Below are 27,888 nucleotides of genomic sequence, written 5' to 3'. Positions count from 1 at the left end.
AAAAACTGTTCTTGGCACGGAGATGGGTAAGATTGGGTTTTTCAAAGTTCTGGAATGTTCCTGCCTCTTGTTGGTATTTCATGGGCAGCAAACCTGGCCTTTCAAAGTTCTAGAATGTTCCTCTTGTTGGTGTTTCATGGGCAGCACAACTGGCCCTTTTTATCTCTGTTGTAGATCCTTGAAGGTCAGTTCACTTTGGGGTAGCTGGAGTTGTGTTTACAGAGTCAGCCCTCACCTTGAGAGGGCTCCTGTATTAGCCCGTTTTCATGCTGCTGATAAAGACATACCTGAGACTGGGCAATTTACAGAGAAAGGTTTTCTTGGACTCACAGTTAGTTCCACATGGCTGGGGAAGCCTCACAATCATGGCGGAAGGCAAGGAAGGGCAAGTCCCACCTTACATGGATGGCAGCAGGCAAAGAGAGAATGAGGAAGACGCAAAAGCAGAAACCTCTGATGTAACCATCAGATCTCCTGAGACTTACTCACTACCATGAGAACAGTATGGGGGAAACTGCCCCCATGAGTCAATTGTCTCCCATCGGGTCTCTCCCACAATATATGGGAATTATGGGAGTACAATTCAAGATGAGATTTGGGTGGGGACATAGAGACAAACTGTATCAGCTCCCGAGGTGTGGCCCATCCTGGGGGCCTCTATGAGGCCTACAGGAATCACTGCAGGCCCGACGCTGACTCTGTTCTGCACTCTTGGTGTAGCGGAGACTGGGAATTAGACCTAAGTATAAAGGCTCCGTCATTTCTAAGACTCTCGGGAACCACACTTATAAACTGTAATACTAGAATCAGTCATCTTTAATAAAGTTTCGGTGAAGGCTGAGGGCTCTCTGAACCCATCTTAACTAACACTCTGTTGTCCTTTTCCTGTTGCAGGACAGCAAGGCCTATGTGACCATTCTCTAAAATATTTAAGCTCGAGAATCACAGAGCGGAAGCTGCAAGGCTCCTGGCTGCCTGCCAGCCGAGGGAATCTGGAGAAACCATTCCTGGGGCCGCGTGGCCCCGTCGTGCCCTTGTTCTGCCCTCGGAATGGCCTTCACTCGGCACATCCTGAGAACAGCCCGCTGAAGCCCAGGGTCGTGACCGTGGTGAAGCTGGGTGGGCAGCGCCCCCGAAAGATCACCCTGCTCCTCAACAGGCGATCAGTGCAGACATTCGAGCAGCTCTTAGCTGACATCTCAGAAGCCTTGGGCTCTCCCAGATGGAAGAATGACCGTGTGAGGAAACTGTTTAACCTCAAGGGCAGGGAAATCAGGAGCGTCTCTGATTTCTTCAGGGAAGGGGATGCTTTCATAGCTATGGGCAAAGAACCACTGACACTGAAGAGCATTCAGGTGGCTGTAGAAGAATTGTACCCCAACAAAGCCCGGGCCCTGACACTGGCCCAGCACAGCCGTATCCCTTCTCCAAGGCTGAGGAGCAGGCTGTTTAGCAAGGCTCTGAAAGGAGACCACCGCTGTGGGGAGACCGAGACCCCCAAAAGCTGCAGCGAGGTTGCAGGATGCAAGGCAGCCATGAGGCACCAGGGGAAGATCCCCGAAGAGCTTTCACTAGATGACAGAGCAAGGACCCAGAAGAAGTGGGGGAGGGGGAAACGGGAGCCGGAACCCAGTAGCAAGCTGCCCAGGGAAGCCACTCTAGAAGAGAGGCACGCAAGGGGAGAGAAGCATCTCGGGGTGGAGATTGAAAAGACCTCGGGTGAAATTATCAGATGTGAGAAGTGCAAGAGAGAGAGGGAGCTTCAGCAGAGCCTGGAGCGCGAGAGGCTTTCTCTGGGGACCAGTGAGCTGGATATGGGGAAGGGCCCAATGTATGAGGTGGAGAAGCTGGTGAGGACCAGAAGCTGCAGGAGGTCTCCCGAGGCAAATCCTGCAGGTGGGGAGGAAGGGTGGAAGGGTGACAGCCACAGGAGCAGCACCAGGAATCCCACTCAAGAGCTGAGGAGACCCAGCAAGAGCACGGACAAGAAAGAGGACAGAGGCCCAGAGGATCAAGAAAGCCATGCTCAGGGAGCAGCCAAGTCCAAGAAGGAACTTGCGGAAGTTCTTCCTGTCACAGAGGAAGGGATGAGGGAGGTGAAGAAAGACACCAGGCCCATGAGCAGGAGCAAGCATGGTGGCTGGCTCCTGAGAGAGCATCAGGCGGGCTTTGAGAAGCTCCCCAGGACCCGAGGAGAAGAGAAGGAGGCAGAGAAGGAGAAAAAGCCATGTATGTCTGGAGGCAGAAAGACAACTCTCAGAGATGACCAACCTGCAAAGCTAGAAAAGGAGCCCAAGACGAGGCCAGAAGAGAACAAGCCAGAGCGGCCCAGCGGTCGGAAGCTGCGACCCATGGGCATCATTGCCGCCAATGTGGAGAAGCATTATGAAACTGGCCGCGTCATTGGGGACGGGAACTTTGCTGTCGTGAAGGAGTGCAGGCACCGCGAGACCAGGCAGGCCTATGCGATGAAGATCATTGACAAGTCCAGACTCAAGGGCAAGGAGGACATGGTGGACAGTGAGATCTTGATCATCCAGAGCCTCTCTCACCCCAACATCGTGAAATTGCATGAAGTCTATGAAACAGACACGGAAATCTACCTGATCCTGGAGTACGTGCAGGGAGGAGACCTTTTTGACGCCATCATAGAAAGTGTGAAGTTCCCGGAGCCTGATGCGGCCCTCATGATCATGGACTTATGCAAGGCCCTCGTCCACATGCACGACAAGAGCATTGTCCACCGGGACCTCAAGCCGGAAAACCTTTTGGTAAGCCTTGACTTTGGATGATATGGGAGAGGGTGTTTTTAGAATATGGGATAAAATTGGTATCAATTGCTTTATACTCTGTCACCTTTACACACTAGAACTTTACTTTTATGTTATTACAACATACTGTTCCAGTATTTAAAGCTATGGTTATAGGTCATAAGTTGCTGAGATAAATTAGTTTTGATTAACTTATGGAAAAAGAAACCTTCCAATTTAAATAAAATGGAAAATGTCTCCTCATCTCTGGGAGAAAAATGTGTTTGTCTTGATAATGACCACGTGAACTTAATTTCTTGGTACTTAGGTACTGGGATGCCTACTGGTGGCAGCTTCCACTTGAGGCTTTGTGTGCATCATCCACCCTCCCACTGAGATGCCACTTTGGTCTTTTTGAAGATAATTGCTTTGCTGAGCAGCTCAAAAGGTGCAGTGCTGTAAGGGTCTGTGTAAGGAGTGCTGATGAGGCTGGCTCTGGAGTCAGATAACTTGGGTTTGAATCCTGGCTTTCTTAGTTGCTTGCTCTAAGATAAGCCCTTTATCTTGCTGGACCTTAGTTTCATCATTTTGTAAAAGAGAAACGGTAATAGTGCCTATTTTGGAAGGTTGCCTGCAGTTTGAGTATGGGAAAAAGAAAAACAGCCCCTGACAGCTGGGAGCTGGCCTGACACTCTTATCTCAGCTATGCCATTCTCCTGTTGAGCATAAGCAATTTCACAGATCACAACATCAGATAAGGCCACTCTGTGACCATAATGGATCAAGACAAAAGCAAAACCCCTTTATGCTGATGTCCAAAAGCAGATAAAAATAAGAATATTGTCCAAACCACAAATAAGGTCACGTGTCCCCTTTGTGGCTGCTGTGAGTGACTGAGTGCATTGCTTCATCCTTCCTACCTTCATGTAAGAATTATTAAGATACCTGATTGTAGAATTACCCCCATGTGCTGACACTATCCAGCCCAGAGCAAAACCCTGCTTTCACGAATCCTCCCCCAAATCATCTAACACAGCCCACACACATATTGTCATGAGTCCTTTAAACACTCTCTTACTTTGATTCCCAAATCCCAACCGTGTGTGTTCTCGCTTATTGCAATGAGTCGGTGTATTAATGTGTTTGAGTACAAGTGTGTGCCAGGAGGTCTTTGTCATGATGACACTGTCACCCTCTGGCATGTTCACCCCCTTTCTTCTTTATAGCCCTGATCACCACTTGATAGAATCTATATTTACCTTTCTGTCTCCCTCCTCTTATTGGAGAGAAAGTTCTAAGACACCATGGACTTTGTTTCATTCAGATTGTGCTCTCAAACCCAGAACAGTTCTGTCACTTGGTCGACATTTAATACGTATTAGTTGTATGAATGCCTAAAGGCCATACCATGCTGCCTGGGAAGCAGCAAGAACTCCATCAGTGGCAGAGACTATCACTATTATTACATTAAAAACAACCCTGATATCAAGGTGAGTCTCATGAGTAAGCATTCAAAGTCACATCACTGCGGATAAAGCAATAGTGAATGGACACAGTGATTTTGATGGGCCATATTTTGGCGAGGAGCTGGGAAGGTCCCCTGGGGGGAAGGGATTTATGCTATTTTCTTTAGTTTCCATGGCTGTAGACTCAGCCTGGAGACACCATCCCAGTGCATTTGCCTGTCTGTAAACTGCTCTCACAAGCAGGTGAAACACTGAGTCAAACTAATTATCCGGTGAAATTAGGTCTACGTTGACCACTAAGTCGAGCAACCTTGTTTTTGTGTTTTTGTAACTCATAGAATTACAGAAGCAATTTGACTGGTTGGATGAGTGGTCTGAATTACTCTCTTTGAACAATTTCATTTTTTGCATTAGCTGGATGTCCTTGTCCTTTCTTTACTCACTTTTTGATTGTTCCTGTCTTTTGGGTCTGAGCCCTGATCTCTTCTATGTGCAATGTACTGTATGCTCTTTATTATGGACACTTTGGAATTGCAACAGAGCAGTGTTCTTTAACAACTCTCTGCTTCTTTCACTGAATAGCCTAAGCAGGAGAGATCCCTTTCGAGGCCTAAGGAGGTCCCCTGAGCTGAACATTTCAGACATGTGCCTACTATAGCATTGTAACAGTTAAACAAGTTCTCAGCTATGTGGAATGAGATCACTGTCTTTTGGAGAGAGTTAGCTTAGTTTGCATTTTCTAACAAGATCCTGGCACCAGTCAGTTGAGTCGACCCATCTCTTGGGCAATAGAAGCTCTCATTTATGTGGAGGGGTTTATCAGCTCTTTTTGAGATGGAGAAAGTCAGCACTGTTATAGATCACATGGAGGGTGGTTTAAGGAAGTAGGAAAACAGCAAGGAATATGTTTAATATGGACAAGCTACTTGCCTCTGGGTAGTTCTTCATGGTTTAAATGCCAGTACATGCATGTTTTAGTGCTTGGGGGCAGGCAATGGAATTGTGTATGTATGTGTGTGTGTGTGTGTGTGTGTGTGAGAGAGAGAGAGAGAGAGAGAAGACAGACTACAAAGTGGTGTAATTTTTTTCATTCTAAATGCATGAGTTTTTGTTTATTGGAATTGATCCCAATTGATATGTAGACTCTTTCTTTTTTCTGATTTTGAAGAAAGCCTATATACATATATTTCAAATAAAAAATCTTTTTTGTGCTGTTATGGCTTCTTCAGAAACTGTAGAAAGCTACATATTTGAGCCATCTTATGTGGAATAGGTTAATATATTTGTTTTCCTGTGGATAATTTGTCAGCTTGCATTTATCAAACTGGACAGGTCTGGCACATTTATAAAACATGTTTATCCTTTTTCTGGGTGAGTAAAGTTTAACATATTGTTATGTCAGAAGTCTAAATGCTATCTGATGTCAGCGCTTTTTGGTTTTTCAGAAAGAGATAGAGATAATGTTGGATTGACAGTTGACTCATCTGGGTTTAGCAAGGTGTCATCTCTAAAGCTGCTGATATAATTACATTGCAAATTTGTTTGGCCTTCTAAGATTTAAAATACTAATAAATATCACATTGGTGACTACTGTCCATAAGTTGGTGTTCTTCAATTGCCTTTAATTTAGTGTTTTGCACTTGTGTTGAGCTTTATATTGTCAAACTAATTGTTTCTGCCTTTAATGGATGGCTGCTGTGTCTGCTAAGACCTGTCTTTGTTAAGCTTTGGGAAGTGATTACGTCAGAACTAACTTTTGATTACACGGCTGATTGCAAGTGTTGCTGCTTTTAGAGACTATCTATATGTGCTAAAAGCTCCTCATGAATATAGCAAGCTTATCATGTTTTAATCAACAGAAATATTTATATCTGATAATTGGGCCCTAGAGTAAAACTTTAGGCCTACGTTACTGAGTTTATCTATTTCTACTGATCACATTTCCTGATAAGATGATGGTGCTCTTCTTCCCTTAGGGTTATTTAGACTCCTAAGATCTTACAAAAGAAGTTTTAATTATAAGAATTTCCAGCTTGCAGAAATACCAGTGTTAATTGCTGCTTCTGCCAGTGTGTGCTCCTAGGAGGAGTTGGAATATGCTGGGTGGTGTTGGCTGGGCTCTGTGGAAGGAAGTGGAGAAGCAAACAGGAGCTGGAATAGTGATGATGATTAGACCAGCTCACACACACGGTGGAAGGGCACAGGCCAGGTTATTTATAGCTGATGGCTGAGAGATTGTATTCAGCAAAGAAAGCTGGGTGAGCGGGAGGGGGAAAGAGACTGAGGAGGTGTCAGACATGAGCATTGAGCACGGTCATTTGAGAAAATTTCTTCCAGAATAAGGGGAAGAGAAGGATGTGTTCCTGCCTGGAAATAGAGTGGAAGGGAATGAGTAGGGTGGGCATGCTGCTACACCTCCACTAGCATATAGGGTGCTCATGTCTCTAATTCTGCTACTGCCCCCAGACTAGCTGGTATAGCCCTGGAGTGCTGGGAGCAGAGATCCCCGAAATCCAGGAGAGATGGTGGTGGGGATAGTGGGAACAGGTCTCAGCTTGGTCAAGGACAAAGGTTGTACCCTCTTTTTGGTCTCCTGCTGGTTCTAGGAAGAAACAGGCTTGTCTATATATTTACTGGTGAATATGACTAGGACAGGGCAGTGACTGGTGTCCCTAAAGGTGGCAGGGAAAATCTAGAAGGATAAAAAGTAGCCAACCACACTTCCCGCTCATTCTCCCTTTACAATGAACCTGTTCAATCATTTTCTTGGTCTGAATTCTGTAAGTTCTTTTTCCCTTCTACTCTGATATATAAGAAGGACTCACTGATTATTGCTGTGGTAGTCACTGGTTCTGCAATGCATAATTCTCCTTGATCAGCAAGATTTCTCTTCTACCAGCTTCAGTTTCAATCTCCTTTCCCTTAGCTTCTCATTAATAGTCCAAGTATTCATGAATGCATTTATACCCCAATCACATTTAAAAAAAACTAGCAACAACTGTGAAGTATACTTAAGCTCTACTTAATAAAATAAAGAAATATTAATTTCAGTAATAACATGAAATTACCAAAGAAAAAGTACAGTGACACAAGTCTTTAGGTCATTGGCCCATTTTGATTGGTCATTGAGAATACTGTTACATAAGAGATTGAACTCTAGAGAACTGCGGGGTATATTCTTGTCAGAAATCATTGCAGTTATGACTGTAGGTTTACATTGGTAAGACAGACTCTCAGTATCCATTTCAGCAATTTCCAGGACAATAATAGTATTTGTACACTCAATGAACTTATGTATTTCCAGGGTTTGGCCACATAGGCAGAGGTTACAGGAAATTTCTCATAGTCTTCAAAAGTCTAGGTACTGGGTCATCTTGAGGATTGAGGTTTTCTTTCCTCTGTAAGTTCCTTTTGAAACATCCACCTGAAAGGATAGGTGTCTAATAAGTTACTGTCTGCAGTAAGTTATCAACAACAAAGACAATTTTAAAGTATGATTCCTATTTATCAACTGAGTGGATATCTTCTAAAACTGTGACCTCATTTCATCAAGGAGGCCTGAAGATCTGGTCATTTGGTAAAGGAAAATAACAGCACCTTCCTTTAGTCCACTTAATCCGTGTGTTCATGTATGTTATCACCTCTCTAAAAGAGTATATTCTTGTGAGTCATTTGAAGATCTAAGATTAAGTTTCTTAAACCTCTTTAAGGGCATTTGGAAAATGGTCTTAAGCTGAGGAAACAACTCAGTAAATCTCTTCAAGTTTCTGAGATCTAAGGTCTAGTTGTCTAATTGCAACGGAAACCCTCAGGTTCTGGTTCATCTTCTTGTGGAAGTTGCACATGTTAGGGGTTATGTGAGGGGAGGGAGAAAAGAAGGAGTGAGGAGTCTGCTGCCATGGTCCCAGCAAGAGATGATGGTGGCTTGGTCTTGGGGACTACAGTACAGATGGGGAGAAGTGGTCATCCTAAGGGTAAAGACAAGACTTGTGAGTGGATTGAATGCGGTGGATGAGGAAAGAGAAGACTCAAGGGTGACAGATGTTTCTGACCTGAAGCTGGATCAGTCGCAGCCCCATTTTTCTAATGGAGGAGGGTGGTTTCTGTGTAGTTATGATGATGAGAGTCTGACTGAGTTAGGATAGAATGGAAGGTGGAATACTGTAGACAGTGTGTAGAGACGCCTCTTTCAAGGGTGTGTGCGTGTGTGTGTGTGTGTGTGCACTCACGAAGGAGATCATAGATATGGGACAGTTGCTAAAGAGGGATGCAGAGAAAATAAGGGTTGTGTTTTTTTGAAGTTGAGAGATATGACAGCATCTTTATGTGATGATGGAGCCATTCTCTGAGTTGGGGAACTGTGGGAGAGAAGCAAGGTCGAGGGTTTCCAGCATGTTGAATTTGAGATGATCATCCGATTGGATGACTAGGTGGTGAAGTAAAGTGTGCTGTGAAATATGAGGCTATCAAGTTCAGAAAACACCTACAGTCCAAAGTCCTTCATCAGCTGGGCTGGCCACCTCTGACCAGACATTGGGTTAAAAAGACAGTGCATCACAGTGACTTCTATGCTCAGAGCTGCCATTAGCTTCCCTTCACATTCACATTCAGAATACAAGCCAAGGTCATTTCCATGGCCTGGAAGGTCTTATATGATGTGGACTCCGTCTTCCTCTCAAAGCCACTCTCCAGCCACCCAGCTCCTCACTCGCCCTGCTCCTGCCCCTGCTTGCTACATCAAATCATGCATGTCCATCAGCCTTCGCATTTACTGTTTCTTCTACCTGAAAACTTGCTCCTCACATCTTAATATGGCTCACCCCTGCCTTCATTCAGATGTTACTTCCTCAGTGAGTCCTTCCTTAACCACTTTATTAAAAAAAAAAAAAAACCCTGCCACTGTCTGTGCCAGCATTGCCAGTAGAATTTTCTGTGATGATCGAGATACAGATTTCCTGTATCTCCACAGCCCAATGTGGTGGCCTGTAGCCACATGGGCAGTTCCTCCTGTCTAAGGAACTGCATTTTAAGTTTCATGTAAAAATCAATAGCCATGTGTACTTAGTGGATACTGTACTAGACAATGCAGCCCTTATCCCACTTTTACTTTTTCAAAACGCTTATCACTGCCTGACATTACATATTTATTTGAATATTGTTCATTAATAGAAAGGAGGCTTCATAAGAAAAATAACTTTATCTGCTTCATTCAATACTTTATTCTTAATATTGCAAACACTGCCTAGCAGATGGTAGGTGTGTAAATATTTGTTGAATGAACATGGGATTTTAATTAAGTAGAAATAAGCGGATGCAATAAACAGACACCAAAAGCATTTTGTGAGCATGCCATGTGACAAGTCCCAGGGAAGACTTTTTCCTCACTGATTTTTTTTTTCAGTCATACTTTTGTATTATGGTATGTTTATGTGTTTGTGTATATATCTATATATAGATATATACACATATATACACATATATATGTAGACAGTGTGTATAGACACCTCTTTCAAGGGTGTGTGTGTGTGTGCGCACGCACGAAGGGGATCATAGATATGGAACAGTAGCTAAAGAGGGATGTAGAGAAAATAAGGGTTGTATTTTTTTTTGTGTAGATATATACACAAGGGTGTTATTTTTGTGTGTGTGTGTGTGTATATATATATAAAAGTGTTATTTATGGTGTATGTATATATATTTTGAGACAGTCTCACTCTGTCACCCAGGCTGGAGTGCAGGGGTGTGATCTCAACTCACTGCAACCTCCGCCTTCCAGACTCCTCCCACCTTAGCCTCCCAAGTAGCTGGGACCACAGGTATGAGCCACCACACCTGGCTAATATTTTGGCATTTTTTGTAGAGATGAGGTTTCGCCATGTTGCCTAGGCTCACTTCAAACTCCTGGACTCAAGTGATCCACCTGCCTTGGCCTTCCAAAGTGCTGGAATTACAGGACTGAGCCACTGCACCCAGCCTGTATTATGGTATATTTTGCTGTCGTTGAAATATAAACGGATTTTAGGTATTGGCATTTTAATGTGAATTGGTTTCTAAGATCATTTCATTCTTCACAGCCAGTTGAAAATGGACCTTGGAGGGAAAAAGTACGAGAAACCATGATGGATCAAGTAAGAAGGTGGCAAAGATAAATAAACTTTATCCATGTCTTAATCCTTAAGGGAGCCACTTGTTGTTTGGGCTGGACTCTGCTGCCATCTTCTGTTCAGAGATGAGAATTGCAAGATCACATTTAAATTGAGGTACCGTTGAAGGAGAGGGCAAATTGTTGAGAAAAATAAAGATTCTTCTTGAAGCTTTGAGATTATCCAGATGTTATGTGAATGCCTATGTAAATAATGTAGATCACTTGGATTCCAAGCATGACACTTTGATGTGGCTGGAAAAGGGTGAGAGATGCAGGCAGATAACAGTCATTACAGTGTCATGTAAAGTAATCTCTTACACACTTTCAGTTAGAGAACAACCGAAAATGAGCCCCCAGCAGGAACATGGCCTAGAGCAGCAAGTTTAGGTAGGCTGCAAAATAGATACAGGGAGATGTAGGGTGAGGGCAAAGTGAGATGTGTTCAAAGGGGGCTTTTGTGCGCCCCCACCACACAACCCAGGAAAGCCCTGAAAGGTTTTCTCAGGCAGGGACATTGAAGTGCGTCATTTGATGGGGTCTTTGGCTGTCTTGATGACCACCTGAGTGCCTGGTCAACCGAGAGTCCTGAGGTCCTCTGCTCTGATCAAATCACACCTGCTGTGTGGCATTTGGTGCTGGACATTCTTGGTTAAGAAAGGCATCAATGACATGGGGGCCATCCAGAACTTTACCGTGTACACAGATCTCTCTGAGGTTGTGAGGAAATGCAGATTCTGGTTCAGGGGATCTGGGGCAGCTGAGAGCTGTAACAAGCTCACAGGAGATGCTGATGGTGCTGGTCCAGGGTCCAGGGGCTGCACTGGGAAAAGGGATGAGTGAGGGAGGGTGACCAGGACACCAGGTCCTGTAAGGATTCACTAGAGTATCCTTGGTTGTTGTATTAGCCAGAGTTCTCTAGAGAGACAGAACCAATAGGATTTGTGTTTATAGGGATGTATGAGAGGGGATTTATTAGGGGACTTGGCTCACATGATTATGGAGACTGAGAAGTCCCATGACTGGCTGTCCACAAGCTGGAGACCCTGGGATACCAGTAGCATGGCTCAGTCTAAGTCTGAAGGCCTGAGAACCCAGGGGTTACTGGTATAAGTCTTGGAGCCCAAAGGCTAGAAAGCCTAGAGTTCTGATGTCCCAGGAGGAGGGGGAGAAGGGGGTACAGAGAGAGAGAGAGAGACAGAGACACCAATTGCCTTTTCCCTGCTTTTGTTCTATCCAAGCCCCAGCTGGCTGGATGCTGCTCTCATCCATATTGAGGGCAGATCTTCTGCACTTGGTCCACCTGGACTCACACACCAATCTCCTCTGGAAATACCTAACAGACACTGCCCCGACCCCGACCCCCACTCAATGATGCTTTACCAGTACTAGGTATTCCTTAATCCAGTCAAGTTGTCATCTAAAATTAATCATCACAGAGGCTAGCTTGGAGAAGCCAAAGGCAAGCTGGGGATCACGGTATTTGCTTCCCATCTTTGGAGGGATGTGTTCTTATTCAGCATCACTGGAGAGCGCAGATTTAGAAAACAGGAATGGGAAAGGAATTCTGAATCAACATAGGGGTGAATCTCCTCACAAGCTAAGTGTGCCATAAATGGGATGAACTACAGCATGGAGTTGTGGAGTCTTTTCCATTTTGAGATTTCATTCAGACATGAACGATAGTCTGGTGGGAGGATGTTTGAGACACGTTTTTTGCTTGGGTGGAGGTTTGGGTTTGATGGTATCAGATGTCCCACAGATTCTGGGAAGAATTATTCTAGGACAACATCACTCATTTAATTTCAAGGTTTAAGATAGGAACTGTTCTGAAGCCAAATATGTGAGGTGCTTGTTGCAAAAATAAGCCAAAAAACTTGCAGACAGTGTGCGACCTTAAAAGTAATTAAGCTGCTTAGGTAGAGGAAATAAATGACAACACTGAAGAATATTAAATAACTCTTGACAGTAGAAGCTGGAGACAGAAGAACTAAAGACATCGGGCCACCTGGGGCCACTTTCTGGAAGGGACAAGTGGCGCCACTGATCTTAACCGTCCCCCCGGTTCTGCTTATGCAATTGTTGATACTCAGGGGATGATCCTAAGACTGAAAGAGAAAAGCTATAGCAGGAAGAAACTAGAAGAGGCATAATATATCTCACATAGATCCATATCATACTCTAAAAACAGATTTGGCATTTTGAAAATATATCATTCAGTCTCTGGATAGTTAACATAATAACTTTTCAAAGTAAAATGTGAGTTTCCAAAACGTTTAATCTGCTACAAGCTCAGTGGAGCCAGGTTTTGGAATTGGGGGCTTCCACGAGGAAGGTAATGTTTCATTTATTTCACAATAGGAACACACTTGTTACTCTGGTGTACTAAGTCAGCTGAAAGCTTTATTTAATTTATTTATTTTTAAAACTAATTTGTTTATTTTTAAGACAGAGCTTCATCCTTTCACCCAGGCTAGAGTGCAGTGGCTCGACCTCAGCTCACTGCAACCTCCATCTCCGGGGTTCAAGTGATTCTTCTGAGTCAGCCTCCATAGTAGCTGGGATTACAGGTGCCCACCACCATGCCCAGCTAATTTCTTTTTGTATTTTTAGTAGAGATGGGGTTTCACCATGTTGGCCAGGCTGGTCTCAAACTCCTGACCTCAAGTGATCCACCTGCCTAAGCCTCCCAAAGTACTGGGATTACATGAGCCACCATGCCCGGCCAGTCAGCCAAATGCTTTTAATGCTGCTAATTTATAAATATTTGTGAAAGACATATTTTTCCAGCAGTCACCCAGCAACTATGATTAATGCATATGATCCATCTGGTCATTCTAGGTATCACATTATTTTGTTTTCCTTCCCTTCCAAACAAGGTTTTCTTAAATTATTCTGGTAATTACCCTGTTGTCTCCTTTTGGGCTATGTCAGTTTCTATATGCAGACCAAGCAGAATTTCATTTTAGTTCTAAATTTATGACTTTCCATTTGGTGAGGTTAATTATGGAGACATTGATTAGATTGTCTGGTGGTGACTTGGGCTCAGTAATTAAGACACATGCTGCTTATGGAGATGTAAGCTCACTGACAGAAACCAAAGCAAGTGTGGAGAATTTATTCTGGTCTGGAGAGACAGGGGAAAGGCGGCTCCACCCTGCCATTCTAGGTGTTGCCCATGGCTGTGATGGGTCCCAGGGAGAGGCAGAGTTCCCCTACTGCCCACCTGTCCAGGCACTGGTAGGAGCCTTTGCCCCAGTTCCAGGAGAGATGTGAGGGCGTATGCCTGCAGACAAATTGATAGTGTCTCCTATAGCTGTGGTGGCACTAATGAGTCTCTTGCTTGGATAAGATTGCCCAAATTCTAGTAACTTTTCACACAGTGGTCTAACTAACTGCTTAGTTCACCTTCGTCTGAGCAATCACCTTCTACCACGAGAAACAGGGCAGTTACCCTTGGACCTTATGTGTGCAGGTACCAGATAGTCTGGAAGGATGCTGGAGTATTGAATTGTGTCTGATTGTTTAACCTTCCCTCAAACTGGAAAACTTCTTTCAGGCAGGGGCACTGATGCATCTTTTACTTGCTGCGAGATATGCTGGGTTTGCGCCCTCATGTTTAGTTTTTTCCTGTGAAATTTAGTTTTATTTTCCAGCATAGTGACCTAAATACTTGCCACACTTACCTCTTGAGATTAGTTTCTTTTAGGTTAAGGTCCAGCTTTTCCTAACAGTCATAATCTTATATCAAATCACTTGTTGGGGAAGGAGGACAGAACATACTAACTTGGCAATGGGAATTGGCTTACCAGAGATGAGAAAGTCAGTCACCTGGACTTGTTTGAAGGAATGAGACAGGTGGGATAAGTTTTGAAGGGGAAAAAGGAGGGAGCATTTCAGATTCTGTATTCATTCAGAGTGAAGGTGAGTGTGCCTTTTCTCTATTTTAAAAATTGACCAATTCTACCCTTTTCTAAAACCTGGTGGAAGTCAAACTGGGCCTTTTGGTCACTCTAGAGCTAATACTTTGCTAGGCAGATTGCAGACATTGAATGAAACTCATGACATAAGCCTATTTGCTGGAAACTGTCACTCCCATTCTTCCCTCTTTTATTTTGAGACAGGGTCTTGCTCTGTTGCTGAGGCTGGAGTGCAGTGGTATAATCATGGCACACTGCAGCCTCAACTTCCCAGGCTCAAGTGATCCTCCTATCTCAACCTCCCACGTAGCTGGGACCACATGCATGCATCACCACGCCTGGCTAATACTTTTACTATTTGTAGAGATGGGGTCTCCTCGTGTTGCCCAAGCTGGTCTTGAACTCCTGGACTCAAGTGATCCTTCCACCTTGGCCTCCCAAAGAGCTGGGATTACAAGTGTGAGCCACTGCACCTACCCCACCCCCCTTTTTTTTAAACAAATGAGAAAACAGGGACTCAGATGAGTAAAGAAATTTGTCCAAGGCCATTCAGCTGCAAGTCTTGGAGTTGGAATTGCTCAAAGACTCCTGGCCTGTTTGATTCTTAATCCCTCACCTCGCCCAATGAGGGCCTGTATTTAACATCTCTCTCCTGCTTATTGGTCTACTTCTTCATTTTTTGTAATTTTTAATTTTTTTGGGTATGTATTAGTCTGTTTTTATGCTGCTAATAAAGAGATACCTGAGACTGGGAAGAAACAGAGGTTTAATGGACTTATGGTTCCATATGGCTGGGGAAGCCTTCCCACAATCATGGTGGAAGGCAAGGAGGAGCAAGTCACATTTTACATGGATGGCAGCAGGCAAATAGAAAGCTTGTGCAGGGAAACTCCCATTTTTAAAACTGTCAGATCTCATAAGACTGATTCACTATCATGAGAACAGTACAGGAAAGACCTGCCCCCATGATTCAATTACCTCCTACTGGGTTCCTCCCACAACATGTGGGAATCGTGGGAGTTATAATTTAAGATGAGATTTGGGTGGGGACACAGTCAAACCATATTCCACTCTGGCCCCTCCCAAATCTCATGTCCTCACATTTCAGAACCAATCATGTCTCAACTGTTCCCCAAAGTCTTAACTCATTTCAGCATTAACTTAAGAGTGCACAGTCCAAAGTCTCATCCAAGACAAGTAAAGTCCCTTCCACCTATGAGCCTGTAGAATCAAAAGCAACTTAGTTACTTCCTAGATACAGCTGGGGTACAGGTATTGAGTAAATACAGCCATTTCAACTGGGAGAAATTTGCCAAAACAAAGGTGCTACAGGCCCCATGCAAGTCTGAAATCTAGCAGGGCAGTCAAATCATAAAGCTCCAACATGATCTCTTTTGACTCTGGGTCTCACATCCAGGTCATGCTAATTAATGCAAGAGGTGGATTCCCATGGTCTTGGGCAGCTCCGCTTCTGTGGTTTTGCAGAGTACAGCCTCTCTCCTGGCTTCTTTCACAGGCTGGCATTGAGAGTCTGTGGCTTTTCCGGGCGCATGGTACAAGCTGTCATTGGTCTACCATTCTGAGATCTGGAGACAGTGGCCCTCTTCTCAAGATTCCATTAGGTAGTGCCCCAGTAAGGACTCTGTTTGGGGGATCCGACCCCACATTTCCCTTCTGCACTGCCCTAGCAGAGGGTTTCCATGAGAGCCCCACCCCTGCAGCAAACTTTTGCCTGGACATCTAGGCATTTCCATACATCCTCTGAAATCCAGGCGGAGGTTCCCAAACCCCAATTCTTGACTTCCGTGCACTGGCAGGCTCACCAACACATGGAAGTGACCAAGACTTGCATCCTCTGAAGCCACAACCTGAGCTTTATGTTTGCCCCTTTCAGCCATGGCTGGAGTGGCTGGGATGCAGGGCACCGAGTCCCTAGGCTGCTCACAGCATGCGGATCCTGGGGCCAGCCCACAAAACCACTTTTTACTTGTAGGTCTCTGGGCCTGTGATAGGATGGGGTGCTGTGAAGACCTCTGACATGCCCTGGAGACATTTTCCTCATTGTCTTGGGGATTAACATTCAGGTCCTCATTACTTAGGCAAATTTGTGCAGCCAGCTTTAATTTATCCTCAGAAAATGGGATTTTCTTTTTCTATTGCATTGTCAGGCTGCAAATTTTCCAAACTTTTATGCTCTGTTTCCCTTATAAAACTGAATGACTTTAACAGCACCCAAGTCACCTCTTGAATGCTTTACTGCTTAGAAATTTCCACCAGATATCCTAAATCATCTCTCTCAAGTTCAAAGTTCCATAAATCTCTAGAGCAGGGGCAAAATGCCACCAGTCTCTTTGCTAAAATGTAACAAGAGTCACCTTTGCTCCAGTTCCCAACAGGTTCCTGATTTCCATCTGAGACCACCTCAGTCTGGACTTTATTGTCCATATCACTATCAGCATTTTGGGCAAAGCCATTCAACAAGTCTCTAGGAAGTTACAAACTTTCCCACATTTTTTTATCTTCTGAGCCCTCCAAACTGTTCCAATCTCTGCCTGTTACCCAGTTCCAAAGTCACTTTCATATTTTTGGGTATCTTTTCAGCAGTGCCCCACTCTACTGGTGCCAGTTTACTGTATTAGTCCGTTTTCATGATGCTGATAAAGTTGTACCCGAGACCAGGAAGAAAAAGAGGTTTAATGGACTTATGGTTCCACATGGTAGGGAGGCCTTCCTACAATAATGGTGGAAGGCAAGGAGGAGCAAGTCATGTCTTACATGGATAGCATCAGGCAAAGAGAGAGCTTGTGCAGGCAAACTCCCATTTTTAAAACTGTCAGATCTCGGGAGACCGATTCGCTCTCATGAGAACAGCATGGGAAAGACCCACACCCGTGATTCAGTTACTTCCCACCGGATTCCCCCAACAACATGTGGGAATTGTGGGAGTTACAATTCAAGATGAGATTTGAGTGGGGACACAGCCAAACCATATCAAGGTACATGCTAGGTGCATGTATTTTTGGGGTACATGAGATGTTTTGATACAGGCATGCAATGCATAATCATTACATCATGGAGAATGGGGTATTCATCCTCTCAAGCATTTATCCTTGTGTGATTACTTTTGCACCAACCTAATACAAACAATCCAGTTATACCCTTTTAGTTATTTTAAAATGTACAATTAAATTATCATTGACTATAGTCACCCTGTTTTGCTATCAAATAATAGGTCTTATTCATTCTTTCTAACTATTCTTTTTGTACCAATTAACCATCCCCACCTCCCCCCATCCCTGCCCCATACTTCTTCATTTTCATTCCCAGTCTTTTTCCTTTCTTTTTCACGTCTGCCCAGCCTTTGCATTGCCCAGAGCCATTTTCTAATGCTCATGAAAGCTAGACTGTGCTCAAAGTATCCTTGATCCTTGTTCTAACTCAATGCTGCCTAATAGCCCTTTCTGCAACAGTGGAAGTGTGTCTATCTGTGTTTCCCAATACAGTAGCCACAAGCCACAAGTGGCTTTTGAGTACTTGAAATGTGCCTAATGCAGCTGAGAAGCTAAATTTTTAATTTAATTTTAATCAATAAATTTAAGTAGCCACTTTTGACAATATGGTGCTACCATATTGGACGGCATAGTAAATCTAACTCATTGGTTCCCTAATTGAAAATGTGAGCCCTTGTCATTGAGGTCAAGTTAGCTTTGTCAGTGTTGGGCTAAGCTGTAATCCCACATAGGTTTATCGTTTGCTTATCTTGACCTTGCAAGCCTGTTGTTTCATTAGTATCTCTTCTTTGTTCTAATCACAATTTTGGTGGTGGTTTGGGGATTTTGGTTTCTTACAGGTTCAACGAAATGAGGACAAATCTACTACCTTGAAATTGGCTGATTTTGGACTTGCAAAGCATGTGGTGAGACCTATATTTACTGTGTGTGGGACCCCGACTTATGTAGCTCCCGAAATTCTTTCTGAGAAAGGTAAGTGTTACACATAGATCTGTGGGACTCTAGTTCCCTTACTAACAAATGTTTCATTTGTAATATTTACTAGTTTTCAATATGGAATAAATCTCAGAGAATTGATGCTTAGGCTTGGATTTGGACTTCAATGAAAATATTTGAAGTAGGCTTGATCAAAGCATGAGAGCTTTCTCCTCATCAGGGCTGCCCTTGTTACAGTGAATGGATCAGAGTGTGTGTGTGTGTGTGTGTGTGTGTATGTGTGTGTGTTTGTGTGTGTACGTGTGTGTTTAGTGTGTTTAGGCAGGACAGTGAGATGAAAGATGATGGAGAATTGGATGGGGAACTCAAGCAAGCAAGACCATTTGGGCTACTGACCCAAGGCTGTCTCTAACAGGAGAGAATTGAAGTAGTCCTTATGGTACTCGGTTTAAACATTTCTTCACCAACCTTCCATTTAAAGGAAAAGGGGATCCCATTTTCCTCCATGAACTCTATGAATATTTATTACCTACTTGTATATTATGCAAAGATCCAATGAGTTGTTTTAGTGACATACTTTCTAAAACATTTAAAAAGGAAATAATAGTTATGGTATGGCTCTAACTATATGAATGACTATTTGACTACTGTGGCACTTCAGGAGAAATCAATTTACCCACCGTTGTAAGATGGGAAGACCTTCATCGGGTTGCAGGGTTGGTGACAGGGAGGAGGGATGGACGGATAGTTTCCCAGCAGCAGAACCATCAGGACAATTAAGAAGAGGAGATGGCCAGGCACAGTGGCTCACACCTGTAATCCCAGCACTTTGGGAGGCCAAGGCGGGGTGGATCACCTGAGGTCAGGAATTCAAAACCATCTTGGCCAACACAGTGAAACCCCGTCTCTACTAAAACTACAAAAAAATTAGCTGGGTGTTGTGGCGCATGCTTGTAATCCCACCTACTCAGGAGGCTGAGGCAGGAGAATGGCTTGAACCCGGGAGGTGGAGGTTGCAGTGAGCCAAGATTGCGCCATTGCACTCCAGCCTGGGCAACAAGAGTGAAACTCCGTGTCAGAAAAAAAAACAAAAAAACAAACAAAAAAAACCACCAAAAGATGAGGAGATGACATGCATGACGTCAGGTGTTAGAGACATGGAGAAGACTAGCTTCAGTGGACCAGAGAGAAATACAATTGGTTGGTGTATTAGTCAGGTTTTTGTGTTGCTATAGAAATAACAAAGGCTGGATGATTTATAAAGAAGAGAGGTTTAGTTGGTTCAGGATTCTGCAGGCTGTACAAGCATGGTGCCAGCCATCTGCTCTGCTTTTGGTAAGGGCTTTAGGAAGCTTACACTCATGGTGGAAAGTGACAGGGAACCGGCATGTTATATGGTGGAACTAGGAGCAAGAGAGAGAGAGAGGGAGGAGATCCCAGACTTCTAAACAACTAGATCCTAAGTGAAGTACCTGAGTGAGAACTCACTTGTCACCAAGGGGATGGTACTAAACCATTCATGAAGGATCCACCCCCATGATCTAATCACTTCCCACAGGCCCCACCTCCAACACTGGGAATCACATTTCAACATGAGATTTGGAGGGAACAAATATCCAAACTATATCAGTTGGGTAGGTTGAGCTTAAATTCTCCACAAATGGGAAAGCTGGGTAGAGGTGTTTAGACTTGGTGTGGCATCGATGAACTGGTTAAGAGAAGAAAAGAAAGCAAATAGGCAACATGAATTCTTGGGAAAATCACATATTGGTGGTAGCACCAGCTAAAACAGGGTGTTGGAAAGGATAGCTCTTTTGGGAGATAGGGGGATGGGGTGAGTTTAGTTTTGAACACACTGACTTTGTAGAGATATCAGGATGGATAGTGGAGTTGTCCATTTGGCAAGGAGGTGAAGCTGTGAGCTGAACATGTGGCTTTGAGACTCCTCAACAGAGAGGTGGTTGATAATGGGCTCCTTGGTAATGCCAGGAATGAGAGTCAAGGACGTATTCTTGAGGAGGCCAACAGCCCAGAGATGAGAGAAGGAAGGAGGGGTCAGTAGAGAAAAGGGTGGGTATCCCAGAGAGGATCTGGAAAGTGCATTGTCACGGAGGCCAAGGGACATTTCTAGATATTGATGAGACCCAGGAAAATCAGTCCCTCTCAACAGTGAACGGTTGAGAACCGAGAAAAGGTCACAAGGGGTCGTTAGTGACTTATTCTCTTAGTGTTTTCCTGCTGATTTGTGTTTTGTCAAACTTACTCTGGGGCTTAATCATGAATATCTAACTTCTAAATTACAACGGTCAAGTGTTTTCTTTTTCTAACTGTAGAAAGTTAGAAAGTGTTTGAAAATGTATACATTGCTGTGATAAGTTTTGGGAGGACAATGTGTAATATGTATTAATAATCTTTATATTGCTTTGTCTATTTCACTGCTGGAAAGTTATTTTAGGAATATAATCAGATATGTGCACAAATATTTAATAAATGCTCATCAGAAAATTCCTTACAGTTGTAAAAAAATTAGTAAAAACTTAAATTACAACATAGCAATTTATTATGTAAAGGGGATACTAATAGTTGTTAGAAATCATGTTTGTAAAAAATATTTTTTATATTTTTCATAGGAAATTCTTATGTTGGAAATGCCATTATATAATATTAAGTAAATAAAATAGAGTGTAAGTGCAATGTGATCCTAACTTTCTGTAGAAAAGTAAATAAAAGTGTTATTTAGAAAAGAATACATGTCTCCATATGGGTGTGTGCATATGTGTGTGTGTGTGTGTTGTGTACCAGTGTGTGCACATGTGGGGGATACAGCTAGTAAACATCAGTCTTTTAAAAATCATTTAAAAAGCCAGTAAATTATATTTTTTAAGTGAGAGAGAAGGCAATGGATATATAGGAAGCAGAGATTGCTAGTGTAGACTCAGGCTTCTCTAACTATCTCTGGTGAAGGGTGAAGTTTTAAAATTTCCAGTACAGTGTGGACTCACCGTCCTGCTGCATGTGACTAGAACACATCTCATGCCACATGTGACTCACCACATGTGTATGACAACGCCTGAACTGATGTATGTGCTGTTCAACGAGATGTGCCGTTCAATCATGCAACTGAATGTCACAGTCTTGTTAAATTGCTATAAGCGTTTCCAAACACTTGCTTTCAAGTGTTTCTGTGCTCATTTTATTGCAGACCAGTAATAAGGCATTGCAAAGTGGCAGTGGTCCATGGACCACACTTTGAGTAACGATGGTGTAGAATCCTTATGTATAGGAGTTAGAAGGGAGCTGTGTTTGGAAGTGGCTCTTGGTTGCTGAGAGCTGGGATCGTCTGTAACTTAGATCTATTTAGAACCACAATACTCCATCATTTATTTCGTCACCTTTGACCCTGCCTGGTCTCAGGTTTGTTTGTGTCTCTGCCTCTGTCTGCACAGGTTATGGACTGGAGGTGGACATGTGGGCTGCCGGTGTGATCCTCTATATCCTGCTGTGTGGCTTTCCGCCATTCCGCAGCCCTGAGAGGGACCAGGACGAGCTCTTTAACATCATCCAGCTGGGCCACTTTGAGTTCCTCCCCCCTTACTGGGACAATATCTCTGATGGTGAGATTTGGGGCTTCCTCACACAGCAGAGGAGGGGATGGATTTTTCAGGTCAGATGTGTAGAGGACCCACCACTGTGCCCGGTGCAGAGTTGGACTGTCACCATGTCATGTCTCATCCTTTACTTCCTCAGTAGCTTCATGTAGGTTTGTGTAGCACTCTGAAAACTTGGAGATTTTAGTGAAAAAATTTAGTACTTTGAGATTTAGTGAAAAAGCTTAACCACCAGTTACAGTCACCAAGTACTTTTCCTTAAGGTAATTCAAGAACCTTAGAACTGAAAAATATCAGAATCATTATAACTCTCCTTTGGAAAGAGAAAGGCCATCTTATATACAGAAGTGTTTGTGAATGGAACAGACTGAAAATGCTTCTTTTACATGTGCATAACCAAGGGTCCTATAGCAGCACACTTGGAGCACAGGGGCTCTGCAATGAAGATCTTAGTTATTTTTTAGTGACCTGGAGCATGCATGGTCCTCCCTGCTTTTGGCCCTCTGTTCCATTTGATTCCAAATGAAATCCTTCCCCTTGTCTCTACGGATTTGTCTGTACTACTCACAGTCCTTGTAAAACTGAGAACTAGATAATTGGGGATTTTGAGTCTTTCGCTTAAAAAGTAGAATAGGAGGCTGGGTGTGGTGGCTCATACCTATAATCGCAGCACTTTGGGAGGCCCAGGTGGGAGGATTGCTTGAGGCCCAGAGTTCGAGACCAGGCTGGGCAACTAGCGAGACCCCTTCTCTACAAAAAATAAAGCAAATTAACCAGGCATGGTCCCAGCTGCTCTGGAGGCTGAGATAGGAGGATCACTTAAGCCCAGGAGTTTGAGGCTACAGTGAGCTATGATTGTGCCACCACACTCCAGCCTGGGTGATAGAGATCCTGGTTCAAAATAAAAATAAAAATAAAGTAGAATAAGAATGGTAACATTTTGTTTTTCAATTTTCCCTAAACATGCTGTTTAATTTTAGTTATTGAACTGCCTCCATCCCTAGCCTCTATTTCCTCACTGGGATTGGAAGATGAGGAAAGGGAAAATCTTCATTTTCCCCCCTCTAAATAAGGTAGGGAGAGGGTGGCTTGTCACAGTAGATGAGGATCTTCAGCTGACAAGGCAGTGGCAACTGGGAATTGAGGGACTAAAAATCATTTTAGAAAGTTCTGTGCAGCATTCCTTAGATTTGGGCACGGGTGGCCCTCGTCCTGGGGCCTGCGCTAGTCACATCCTTCTCTACAGAGTGAGGACAGTATAGGGCTTAGGGGATGTGCCCCCAGAGCCCAGGTCCCCTCTTCTAGGTCACTTCCTTAAGACCCATTAATTCCCTGTCCAAATGGCCCAAGCCCACATCCAAGGTTTGTGAGACCTCTTTCCAGCCTCTTCCCACTATGCCATAAAGTGGCCGAGGAGTGGCTGTTTGGAGCAGGTAGACAGAGCTTGGACATGTTGGCTGGGGTGTCTGGTTGTCCACACTTGTACACAAGAGTCTGAGGATTCTCAACTTCAATCTGGCCTTCCAGCCTCTGAGTGAGTCATTTGAGGACCCTGAGAGAGTGGTTCTGGCAGTGGTGGGGCTGGGGCTTTTTGTGGGCAGAATTTTCCCAGCTTGAATTGGGTGGTGGTGGAGGAATCTGGGCCTTCTGTGCTCAGGAGGTGGCTGGACATCGGTGTACGGGAGCGGTGATTGGTGGGTGAGCGGCTGGTCTTGAGTAAAGACAGCCTTCAATAAAGGCAAAGAACAACAACGAAAAAAGTGGATGTTTTCTTCTTGTGCATTCTTGAGTGATTGAAAGAGCAGGCTCAATGAGCCAGGCTGGGAGAGCTGGCAAGCCAGGGGGAAATCTCTTCTGCTTTCTGCCTGCTGCTGGGCCCACCAGTTGGCCCCTCATTTCTCTAAGATTAATCCAGTCATGGTCTTGGGCAGAAAATAAAATTAATTTTGAATTTGCACTATTTACTTTTTAGATGTCTTTACGCGGTTTTCAGTTTTGTCAATGTGAAGACATATGTATTGACTTGGGAAGATTGAACATATTTTATTTAACAATGTGTTAGTTTTGATTTGGAATCTTAAAGTATGTAGATGTATAGCATGTGGTCTCCATTTGTTCCTTTGTCCTGAGTGCCTGGGATGTTAAGAGTGGGCCTGGCCCCGTGATTCTAGATAAATGAATGAACGTCCTCTCGAGCTGTGCTGTCCAACATGGTAGCCCCCTCTCTGCTGCCACACATGGCTATTTAAATGCAAATGTAAATTAACTCAAAGTAAATCATATAAATATTCACTTCCTCAGTTTCACAAGCCAGATTTCAAATGCTCAATAATCACAGGTGGATAGTGCAGATAGAGAATGTTCCTGCCTTCTATTGGACGGTGCTGCTCTAGAATATGAAGGAGCCTTTCAGCCAGCCATGGTGCTGACGTGAATGTTTGTGTTCTTATTTCATGTGTGGGGAAGAAAAATTCAGAACCACTTGCATTCATCACATTTTTCCCTTCTCTCATTCCAACAGCTGCCAAAGATCTGGTGAGCCGGTTGCTGGTGGTAGACCCCAAAAAGCGCTACACAGCTCATCAGGTTCTTCAGCACCCCTGGATTGAAACGGCTGGCAAGACCAATACAGTGAAACGACAGAAGCAGGTGTCCCCCAGCAGTGAGGGTCACTTCCGGAGCCAGCACAAGAGGGTTGCGGAGCAGGTATCGTAGTCACCGCCTCGGGAATCTGTTCAGCCCCCAGTTCTGCTCAAGGACAGAAAAAAGGATGGAAGTTTGAGAGAAAAACAATGAAAGAGGCTTCTTCACATAATTGGCGAATCAGAGGGAGAGACACTCAGTGTATTTTAAAGCATATTAAAAAAATTAAGTAAATGTTAAATGTCAACATATTTTTAGATTTGTATATTTAAAGCCTTTAATACATTTTTGGGGGATAAGCATTGTCATCAGTGAGGAATTTTGGTAATAATGATGTGTTTTGCTTCCTCTTTGTAACCAAGTTTATTCTGTACTACAGGAGTGGTGCTTACCAGGGTCTAAACTCCCCCTGTGAGATTAATAAGGTGCATTGTGGTCTTTCTGTGTTAATAAAATGTGCTCTGAATAACAGAAGTGGGCCTGTATTCCAATTACTTCTTTGTGCTGGTGATGACGGCCAGGGAATGAATGATCTCCAGAGGCTGATATGACTACATATAGATGTGAAGGACACTTGATTAGTTGACAAGACCTGTTTATTTAGGATGTACTACTCTTGGTCTCTAGCATTTCAGTCTTACCAAAAATCAGTTTTGGTGCAGTCTGAGACATGGAAAGAAAAAACCAAACTATTGAATCATTCTTGCTCCTGCAATACCATTATACTGCTTTTCAGCCCAATTATCCCTGAGCCTGAGTCATTTCTATGTGAAGTCAGGCACTCGGGCTGTGACTGTGTGTTAACATTTTCAGATCACGAGGGAGCCATTTAGTACATTAATATGTCAGAAATGCAGTAAATGGATTACACAGGGACTTGAAGGAGCTCAGAGTTCAAGCACATTCCTACCTGCAGGGCATACACCCAGGACACATTCCAGATTTCTGTGCTGAAATATTAGTCTTTGCAGATGACTCTGGGAGTATGTGTGGGCTGACAGCAAAACATATCCTAATATTTCCCAAATTTACCTTCCTAGATTATGAATGACCTGGTCAGTAGGCCACAAATCCAGTCAAGAGTGTGGCTTTCTCACTTCTACCTTCCCTAACAGTTTTGGAGCCATCTGGGTGGAGGGGTGTATTAGTTAGGAAAACAGGGACAGTACTAGAGAATTCAACATAAGGAATTGCTTAATCAGGTTTTGGAAAATGGAAAAAGCACAAAAGAGGCTCTGGTATAATTTAGAGATAGTAACTGCAGGAAGTGGCTCCCATTCTTAGGTGGAGAACCAAGGGAAGAAGTTGGGGTTATTAGAACCTAAGAGATTGAAGGAGAAATTCCTTGTAGTGGACACTGTAGTATGCCACTTAGGTCCTCCAAGAATGAAGGGAATAAGCTGCTTGGGGTGCTGCTGGATGATGGCCCTCAGCTTTCAACCCTGTACAGGAATTACCCTCCACTGGAAGAGACACCTTTCAGCTCCCTCCTGAAGCAGGCCATATCAAATGACTAGTCCATGTAGGGTATGGCGGCTCAGCTCCTTTGTCCCAAATAGGGACAATACTGAAGGGCCATCCAACTACTGACCTGCTCATGGGGGTTGGCTGAACTGTTGGCTGAGACTGCATCACAGCCTACCTTTTCCCTTGCCCAATCCTGCTTCTTTCCTTTCCCTTCCAGAGGTAATGATCCTGAGACCACTCCCTAATAAGCCTTTTGGATGCTAATCTGGATTTCAGAGTTGGCTTCTCAGGAAACCAAACCCTTGACACTCCCTAGAAACTTGAAACCACATCAAAGAAGTACCAGCTGGTGCTTTAACCTCAGAAGCTTGGAGGAGGGGCCCTGTGGAGCTGGGACTCAGACCCCTGAGGAGAGGGTGCTGCCCAGCAGGCAGTGTAATGGGACTCATTCTGAAAACGTGAAGAGGCTGGAAGCTGGATTCAGTTGCTACTAGAACATTGTTTGATAAAGACACCAGTAACCTTCATTTCACTAAATCCAAAAGAGAATTTTCAATCCTCAAATTAGCATCACTTGACCCTACTGACCACTCTCTCTTTGAGTAATTTCTCCTGTCGACTACCATGATGTCACATTTTTCTGTTTTTTTTTTTTTTTTTTTTTCTCCTATACCTTTGGATCTCCTGTATAGATTCAGTCTTCCTCCAGTTGCTAAAAGCTGTAGTTCCATCCTTAGTGGCTAGGGAAATGCAAATTAAAATCACTATGAAATATCACCATACACCCATTAGAATAGCTAAAATTAAGAGACTAAAATGAAAAGACTGACCATACCAACTCCTAGCGAGGATGCAGAGTGACTGGAATTCCCACACCTTGCTACTGGGAGTATAAAATGAGGCTTCTCCTTTGGAGAACGGTTTGGTAGTTCCTTTAAAAGTTAAACATGTACCTACCATATGAAATTGCACTTCTAGATATTTACGCAGGAGAATTTCAAGCATATGTCCTATGAAGACTTCACAATATTTATAGGTGCTTTATTTGTAGTAGCCCCAAAGTGGAAACAGCTTGAGTGTGCATGATTTGGTGCATGGATAAACAGATTGTATGGCCACACAATGAATAACAGCCACAAAAAAGGGATGAACTATTCATACACGAACAACATGGATGGACCGCCAAAGAATTAGGCTGAATGAAAGAAGAAAAAGAAGACTACATTTTGATTATTTCATTTACGTACTATTCCAGAAAATACAAGTGAATCTCCAGTGACAGAAAGTGATCAGGGGTTTCCTGGAGATGGAAATGGGGAGAGCGGGGAGGAGGGATTGCAAGGGAACCCTTGGTAACTTTGGGGATGAGGGACGTGTTCGTTTTCTTGAATGTAATAATGGATTTATGGGGGTATATATGTCAAAACTTACCAAATTGTATACTTTTGCTATGTGCAGTTTATTGTGTGTCAATTATACCTCAATAAAGTTGTTAAAAATATAGTTGCAGGTCCTCAAAGTTCAGTCCTAGACTCTATTTTCACTCTATTTCACCTGGCAACTTCATTTACACTCACTATCTATTTGCAGATGAACCTCTCCTTCCCTGCCCCCAGTTATGTTTCCATCCAAGGCTTCTCTAACTTCTAGGCCCACCTTTCCAACGGCCTACAGAACATATCCGTGCACAGCCATCCGAAGTTCCTCTACAGCAGAATCCCCAAGCCTGGTCCTCCGCTATTTCTCCCTAGCTCAGGGAATGGTGGTGTTCAGCAAGTTCAAAACACGCATCACCCTTGATACCTCACTCTCTGACTCCTGAATCAGTCCATCCTCATTGATTTACTTCCTCAGTGTTGCTTGGATCTGTCCACTTAACTTCCTTAGTTTCTCTTCCAATGGACATTTAGGCTGTTTCGCAGTAATTATTTATTCTTACAAACAT

The 27,888-nt window shown here is 43.6% G+C and overlaps 1 protein-coding gene across 1 annotated transcript; it reads left to right on the top strand.

The window, feature by feature from the left end:
- Window positions 1-120: 120 nt before the first annotated feature.
- Window positions 121-27,446, top strand: DCLK3 (doublecortin like kinase 3). The gene is made up of 5 exons (XM_050778341.1): window positions 121-184; window positions 895-2,771; window positions 18,129-18,261; window positions 21,672-21,839; window positions 24,355-27,446. The coding sequence occupies exons 2-5, from the start codon at window positions 1,320-1,322 to the stop codon at window positions 24,546-24,548; spliced, it is 1,947 nt and encodes a 648-aa protein (XP_050634298.1). The 5' UTR covers window positions 121-184; window positions 895-1,319; the 3' UTR covers window positions 24,549-27,446.
- Window positions 27,447-27,888: the final 442 nt, after the last annotated feature.

Source organism: Macaca thibetana, chromosome 2 (assembly GCF_024542745.1).
Source record: "Macaca thibetana thibetana isolate TM-01 chromosome 2, ASM2454274v1, whole genome shotgun sequence".
NCBI classification, from domain to species: Eukaryota; Metazoa; Chordata; class Mammalia; order Primates; family Cercopithecidae; genus Macaca; species Macaca thibetana.
Note: the sequence above shows the minus strand (reverse complement) of the source record. Positions and strands in the feature narration are given on the sequence as shown.